At 54.0% G+C, this 8,003-nt stretch overlaps 1 protein-coding gene across 1 annotated transcript; it reads left to right on the forward strand.

Moving 5' to 3' along the window:
- Positions 1 to 336: 336 nt before the first annotated feature.
- LOC104274162 (multidrug and toxin extrusion protein 2-like) lies at positions 337 to 7,329 on the forward strand (the record flags this gene model as incomplete). The annotated part of the gene is made up of 16 exons (XM_009869704.1): positions 337 to 438; positions 978 to 1,046; positions 1,406 to 1,554; positions 1,708 to 1,750; positions 2,431 to 2,475; positions 2,883 to 2,980; positions 3,222 to 3,319; positions 3,437 to 3,550; positions 3,775 to 3,842; positions 4,106 to 4,214; positions 4,610 to 4,685; positions 5,009 to 5,078; positions 5,704 to 5,836; positions 6,315 to 6,409; positions 6,644 to 6,725; positions 7,091 to 7,329. Coding segments are annotated over 16 exons (1,590 nt in total), but the record flags the coding sequence as incomplete, so codon positions are not given.
- Between the last annotated feature and the right edge of the window lie 674 nt (positions 7,330 to 8,003).

Genomic DNA, 8,003 nt, shown 5'->3' on the forward strand with positions numbered 1-8,003 from the left:
TTTGTTATTTTCCCTCTCTATGCACCTTTTGTCCTGGGAAAGAAGATTCCTAATGAAGCTGTTAAGTCCTATGTAAACAACTTCATCTGCCAGATTGGCTGAGAAACACCAAAACCCCACAGGGCAGGTAGAAAGACAAAGACAGGCTTTGCAAGACAAAGCCACTGAGAGGCTGTGAGAGTCCTGGAGCTGACTCCTCTGCCCCAGCAGCGCTGGTGAGCAGGGATGGGTTCCTAGGACAGCAGAGCCCTGTCCTTAAGGCAAGGTGCTTTGGTGACACTAGGAAATCCAACTGTTCATGGTCCATCTCACCATCTCCTTCTCCTCCCATCCTAGTTTATTGCCCAGCTGCTAGGGCTCCTGATCAGCGTGGTCAGCTCCATCTTCTGTGGCCACCTGGGGAAAGCTGAGCTGGATGCCGTGACGCTGGCTGTGTCTGTACGTATAACTCTTGATTCCCTTCCGATTTAAAACACAACAATTATGTGTCACCAAAAAAAGAGGAAGAAAGATACACCACCTGTAGTAACGTCTGTGTGAGGATCCCATGTGTGAGCACAGCCTTGGTGCAAAACAAGCATCACATCCACCAAACCTTTATTTTGTCCTGAGTGCAGATGAGACATGAGCAGGCAGTGACGGTGCCAGTGTAAGGCCAGCACCCAGGCAGGGACCTGGAGCCTGTGACCAGCTCTCTGGACTCATCTGACTTAGGGGTGTGCCTGTGGCCAGGAGCAGCACTGTTTGTTGTCCTTTAGATAGTCACCCCTTTATAGAGGGTCCTTTTCCACATGAGAAGAGAGAGGAATCTATTTAGGTAACAAGAACGTGTTATTCTGAGAAACAGAGAAAGGCTGGAAACTTCACAGAAACTTGTGACAGAACTGGCTTCTCACCCACTGGGGAGGAACACAGCTCTTTGGGCCATATCCCCTGTCACCTTCCCTTGCAACCCAAATTCCTTGTCTCCCCTCCAGGTTATCAACGTGACCGGCATCTCCATCGGTAGCGGTTTAGCCTCAGCATGCAACACGCTGATGTCCCAGGTCTGTAGCATCTCGCCCTTTCTTGTACCTGACAGGGATCAATCAGTGGTGTCTTGCCTCCTGTGCAGCGTGATCTGGGCATAGAGGGTGGGAGGATGGTGGCTTCCAGCCAGCATGGGGCTGTGGATGTCTGGCTGGAGCCTGCTCCCTCCCTGCAGCTCCCCCAAGGAGCCCTGGTTCATGCCTGAGGAGCAAAGGCATGTGCAATCCGCCCGAGAGGCAGTTATACCCAACCAGCCTGGCATTAGCCACTGTGGGGCGTAGGAAATGCATTTAATGAGCCTGTTGCTGCCCTGGGTCCATTGCCCAGACCCTTTGGTTCCCTGAAATGCTCACCTTAGTCCTCTCTCCTGGCTCAGACATACGGCGGCAAGAACCTGAAGCAGGTGGGCACCATCCTGCAGCGAGGGATCCTCATCCTGCTGCTCTGCTGCTTCCCTTGCTGGGCGGTCTTCATCAACACCGAGCAGATCCTCCTGCTCATCCGACAGGATCCCGAGGTCTCCAGGTCAGGGGTGAGATCGAGCCCTTCGGGATGAGGCGTTTAGCTGGGTTGCCATGCGGCGTTGAAATCAAGGCTCTGTGATGCTTGAGCGCAACGCTGCTTGGCTTGGCTCTTGCTTTGCTGTATCATTAACTGGGGAAACAACTCTCTTTCCAGGTTAACTCAGCTCTACGTGATGATCTTTATTCCAGCGCTTCCTGTAAGTTGCTGATGAAGTTTTTAGAAATTCTGAGTCCCTCAGGAACATCACGGGAAAGGAGGGAGGATGCAGATCACCAGGCAGTTTTACAACATGCCCCTTGATCTTGGGCCTTAGCACGTGGGTGTTGGCCAGTGGCTGCTGGACCAGCAAACTTGCACTCTTTCATCTTACTGTGCAAGGGCTTTTACTGCGGGCCACATCTCTGCACAACAGGTAACAGGCGATGGACGTTGGATCCGGGGGCTCCAGGGTTTGCTCTGAGATAAAAGCTGCACTTGCTGTTAGCACATACTCGTAGCTGCTGGGTTCTTGCCTAGTAACTCTGACTCCCCTAGGATAGGGAGCAGAACCCCCAGGGAATAAGGGGAATAACCTTTCCTGCAAAGTTTCCAGGCGCTCTGGTGCTGATGAGATTTCCCATTTGGAGACTGATCTCTCTTCCCGGTGGGAATGGGAGGTGCCTTTTGTTCCTCTTGGCTGTGGGTGCAGCCAGTGCTGGCAGATGCTGCGCTTCAGCCAGGCCACAGGAGCAGGGTGTTGGGCAGCGTGCCTGGCTGGGGCACCTTGAGAAGGTGTGCGGGGAGCCGAGGGAAGGACCTCTCCACCAGTGTTGGACGGTAGCTGGCTGTGGAACCATCGTGCAGCGGCACTGAGGAAACACATCTTGACTTTTGCAGGCGGCGTTTCTGTACCAGCTGCAGACGAGATATTTACTAAGCCAGGTATTGTATAACTAACCAGGTTCTGGGCCATAGATTAAAGGTATTCCTAGGAACATGGATAAAGTTGGGGATCTAAGTTCATTCTGTCCTGGGGAGAGCTGGGCTGAGGAACGTGTGATGCACAGCATCAGCCAGCCCTGCTAGGGCAGGGGGAGCTCACGGGAGCCTCTCTTTGCTTGCTCCATTTCCCCATCACTACCTCCCAGCTCTGCACTGAGTTGATGGCTCCAGCTTTTGAGCCCTGCGTGCTGCCTTCTGCAGGTCTAACACAATCCAGCTTGATCTGGAACAGGAGCCACCTTCTTGGCTTTCTCCTCGGGCCTCGATAAACATCTGCCTTGTGAACGCTGGCTGGGGCTTGGGCAGTGCTGTGGAAGCAAACTCCAAAGTCTCTCCTTGGCTTCCAGGCCATCATTCTGCCTCAGGTGTTGACAGGGATTGCAGTCAACATCCTCAATGCAGCCATGAACGCCTTCTTCCTATATGCACTGAAGCTGGGCCTGGTGTAAGTGTGAGCGGAGGTGGCGACAGCCTCTCCCCGGGTGCTGGGGTTTGCTCAGGGCTGTGGGAGGTTGTCCTGGGTGCCCAGTTCTGCCACCCTCAGCCAACCAGCCTGGAAAGAGAAGGCTGGAGGAATCTGGCCCATATCTGCAGCAAGGCTTGTTTGGGTGCTGTCAGGTCACTCCTGCTGTAGCTGAGGAGGTTGCGGTGGATGTTGTTTGTAATCAGCCTGTCTCTCTCCCCAGGGGCTCTGCCTGCGCTAACACTGTTTCTCAGTACGCCCAGGCCATTCTCCTCTTCCTTTACGTGTGGAGGAAGAAGATCCATGTGGAGACCTGGGGAGGTACCGTTCATAGCTTAATCCTTAAAAATACCAGTGTCTGGCCCTGGAGATTTTGCATGGTCACCAGCACATGAAAGGGAGAACATGCCTTCATTTTGCTTCACCTGCTCATTACAGGTTGGACCAGGGACTGCCTCCTGGACTGGGGTTCCTTTATCCAGCTGGCTGTGCCCGGCATGCTCATGATGTGTATTGAATGGTGGACCTTTGAGATCGGGAGCTTCTTGGCAGGTGAGTCCAAATCTGTTTCCTCTGGTCGTCTTCTGGCCATGCCTGTTCTGGTGGCTGCCTCCTAAGCGTGTCCCCAGAGCCGCTCGTGCCAGCAGCCTCCTCGCCTGCAGGGTTGGCTCTGCAGGATACCGCAACTGTTAGATTTTCTGTATTTGCTGCCTCCTTGTCAGCAAAGGAGGAGTTTTAATTCTGCTCCCGTAAAGAAAGCGGTGGATCTTTTTCAGGGCTGCTTAGTGTGGTGGAGCTGGGCACGCAGTCTGTCATCTACGAGATCTCCTCTGCGGCGTACATGGTAAGGGCTGGGTGTATTAAACTGGGGTCTTGGGAGGATCCCCCAAACGATGGCCCTGCAGATTAAGGCTGGGCAGGGAAGCAGGAGGTGGTGCCAGGCAGGTGATGACTCTCAGACCTGCTGTGCAGCTGCACATCACGGGTGGACTGCAGATGGAAAATTGCTGCAGCAGTGACATTTTGCCCCAAATTGCCAGCCGAGGAAGAAGTAAAGTGCCGCAGGCTTTGTTGCCACTCACCTCCTCCTTGTCTCCTGCTACTCAGGTGCCTCTGGGCTTCAGCGTGGCCGCGAGTGTCAGAGTGGGCAATGCCTTGGGATCGGGAGACGCCGTGCAAGCCAAGACGTCCTGTGTCACTGCACTGCTATGCGCAGGTCAGCCCAGGTCCTGTAGGTGGAATTAAGGGCAACTATCAACAAACAGTTCAGTTTCCCTCTCACAGGGCTGGGGACCCCGGAGGAACCCAGACCCACTTGTCTAGACCCTCTGTTTGGGGAAAGTGTGACCCTGGCCTCTCTTAGCAACCTGGTGCAAAGGCTTTAATAGTTACATATGCAATTTAGCATTCTGTCCTCCACCTGTAAAGGGAATGTAAAGGCAATAGCTGGGGAGAAATTAGGGAAAACCTACTGATCCTCTGCTGTAGTATCACTTGAAGGCCAGCCAAGTCCAGTCCCCATCACATGAAGCCCCTGAGGTCTGGTCCTGAGTGAGGAGCAGAACACATTGCCCTTAAGGCAAGCAATTTGATTATTTCTTTTTCTTTCAGGAGTTTTTGCTGTGGTGGTTGCAACAATCCTGGGAAGCCTAAAGGACGTGGTGGGATACATCTTCACCAGTGACAAGTGGGTTAACAGCTTTTTGAGTATTATTACCTTCTTGGAAGATGTGATTTATATCCTGGAACTGCTCAGAAGCTGTGGACAGATAAGAGTTCATAAACCTCCGTCCTGCAAACACATTCCCCAAAGGTTCCTCCCCACTGCCCAGTGTCACCAGGCAGCCCAGATGCTTCCGGGACACTACCAAGGTGGTACCCAAGCTGCACGCATCCCCTCGGGTCTCATGGGCTGAGATCAGGCTTTGCAGCTGAGATATGTCAGAACCAGAGTCCCTAGGGACCAGGCCATGCTGCTTTTCTTGACCAATACATACATCTTCCCAACAGGGAGATCGTTACCCTGGTGTCCAAAGTGATGATGATCTTCGCTCCGTTCCACTTGTTTGATGCAACAGCAGTGAGTATCCCAGCACGTGGAGCAATTTCTCTCTGCAGGTTAGGGTGCAATGGAGGGTGCAAAGTTGCCTGTGGCTCACTTTTGGTCTGTTAAAATGATGCAGAGAAGCAATCTGATAAACTCTTAAAGCAGCTGCTTGCATTACCTACAGCACCTCAGTGACCCCTGGGCTTGTAGTTGCCCGTTGGCACTGCTGCGGAATAGCCCAGTTCTTTCTCCTGCTTTTCCCTGGCAAGGCTTTGGCTTCTCAGTATCTTGTCAGAGCAGCATAGGCGAGCAGCTGGATCTTGAGAGATGTCAGGTACTCCCCAGCAGAGCAGCAGTGCTCATACAGCTTGTTAGATAGTAATTTCAGCCTGTCATCTCTTCGGGAGAGGGACCCAGGTAGTGTGGAAAGCACTGCCGTGCCCCTCAGTGCCTGCAGACAGCTCCACATCCTGCGCCTGGGACGAGAGGAGCCCTGCACCACGGGCTCTGTGATGTGGCTTTGGTCCCTCTTGGCTTTGCGGGACAGTGCTGTGGGTCGTCCTATTTCTGGGGCTGAGCTGAGCCCAGAGCTCCTGTGGCGGTACCTTCCATAGCACGTGCTGTCCCGTGTATTGATCCCTCTGCCTGCTTTCCTCAGGCGACTTGTGGTGGCGTGCTGCAGGGCACAGGGAAGCAGAAGATGGGTGCTATCGCCAACGCCATCGGCTATTACGCCATCGGCCTGCCCATCGGCATCTCACTGATGTTTGCAGCGAAGATGGGAGTGTTGGGTACGTGCGTCCTCCCGATCGTCATTGTACGAGCTGCTGGTGCTGCTGGCACTTCAGGATAAAGTCCAGTAGCTGTGGTAGTATTGGATTGACGCTTGGACTTGGTGATCTTTGAGGTCTTTTTCGTCCTTAATGCTTCTATGATTCTGCTGGGCCAGACCCTGTGCCCTGAGCCAAGGCTCAGCCCTGGAACTTGTGCTCAGATCTCCTTCGGCTCGGTGGGGCTGGATTGCACGCTGAAGCGTCAGCTGAGGCAGGCTCTGAGCAGCCTCCTTCAAATGGGGGCTGAGATATCCCAGTCAATCCAGGCTTGCTCCCAGCATAGGACGCCTCCCAGGAGGTGTTTCCTCTCCCATGGAGACAGGGTTAGACGCGAGGCAATAATCTGATCTCTTGGAAGTCCTTGGGCATTTTGGCAGTGGCTGGCAGAAGCAGACTTTCCTCAAGCCCTCCCTGAAGTAACTCTCCATTGCTGCAGGTCTGTGGGTGGGGATGATCGTTTGCATCTCTTTGCAAGCCCTTTCCTTCTTGGCTGTTGTCATACGCATGGATTGGAAGAAAGTTGCAGAAGAGGTGAGACTCTAGTAACTCTTAAAAGGTTGTCTGGTGAGTTCCTGTTCCAGTACAATGCCACAGCCCTCTGGAAGGAGGCAAAAGTGAAACGGGGTCTGTCCCTTTCCTGTCACAGAAGAGCAGTATGGTGCTGGGCATGCTTGCTTTGGGAGAGTGGAGGGAGGAGGCTCAGGTTTGCTTGGCTGGGCAGGACACCCTTGCTCTGAGAACAACAACTCTTCCCTGTGTTTTTAGGCTCAAGTTCGAGCGGGCCTGAAAAAACAACTGGAAGATGTGAATTCCAGTGGCACAGCTGCTAACAAAATATCTGCCGTGGGTATGTAACCTGACCAGCCCAAATTCTCCACCCAACCCTTCCTTTCCTTCACAGTCATGGCAGCCATGTCTGTCCTGGCTGGAAAGAGCACAGTATCTGCTGCTGGTCCCAGGCTGGTGGCACTTCTGTACTTTGTAACTGGGTACAATATACCCCGTTACCCCTGTCACCACCCTGGCTGCTCCAGGGAAGAGCCTGGACTGCCAGCCAGCATCTGCCTTACCTGGCATCGCGTGCCGCTTTGCTGTGGCGTGTCTCGGTGTCCCTGAGCCTTGTGAAAGGACCCTCAGGACTGTCACTAGCACTTGTGCTGCATCAGACTTTGTAGCTCGGCTTCCCTGCAAGACTCACCCTCTGTTACACAGATTATGTCTCCGTCAACACAGACACCGTGGAAACCATGGTCCTGCCGGAGAGCATCATTGGAGGCGAGAGGCAACCTGACCACGAGGTCATTGTGGCGCAGGAGGAGGTTTCCATTATCCCTGCTCCCCCCGCTGTGCTGTGGAGGACCCTCATCATCCGCCGCGTCCTGGCTGCCGCCGCTGCTGTCTCTGTCCTACTGGTGGGCATACTGGTCCGGCTCCTGACCGGCAATGGCTAGAACCAGTGACACTGGGGAGCTGTGCACAGAGCAGGAGGGCACGTGGTAATGTCCTGGGAGGACGGTGAGAGGGAAGGAATTCCCCCTCGGTTCCTTGGAAAGAGTCACTTTGCTCAGTTTCTGGTTAATTCACAACATTTTATCCCACACACAGAGTTCTTAAAGGGGGTGAGGATGCAGCACCTGGAAGGAAAGTGCTTGAGAGCTTGTCCCTTTCCTGCCCTGCCCCACAATGTCACTCGTGACAGGCAGGAGAGTATCCTGGGGCTGGTGCGGGAAGGAGTCCTCCTGCTGCTCTGCTGCTTCCTACCCCGTGGGGGCATTTGTCCGTGCCATTTCCCGATAACAGAGGTTCTTGCTGCCCGCAGCACTGTTTCCCCACGCACAAGAGCCCACTCATTCCTGCCGCCGCAGGGCAAGCCCGATGCTGTTGGGAGACGCCGGCTCCTCTGGCTGCTGCTGGGGCGTTGGGCACTGGCCCTGCTCTCCCCGCTGCGTGGCAGGCACAGGGCCTAAAGCAACTCTTCTTTGCACTTTTGTAAGGTGGGATTTTTGATACAATAAAGTTTTCTGAGTAAATGTTGGGCTGTTGACGTGGTGCAAGCGTGACCTCGGTCATTGGCATGGCTAAACTCTTGGAAGAGAGATGTGGCCCTGGTGTGGGCAGCATGGAA

This window comes from Apaloderma vittatum, unplaced genomic scaffold (genome assembly GCF_000703405.1).
Source record: "Apaloderma vittatum isolate BGI_N311 unplaced genomic scaffold, ASM70340v1 scaffold25565, whole genome shotgun sequence".
NCBI classification, from domain to species: domain Eukaryota; kingdom Metazoa; phylum Chordata; class Aves; order Trogoniformes; family Trogonidae; genus Apaloderma; species Apaloderma vittatum.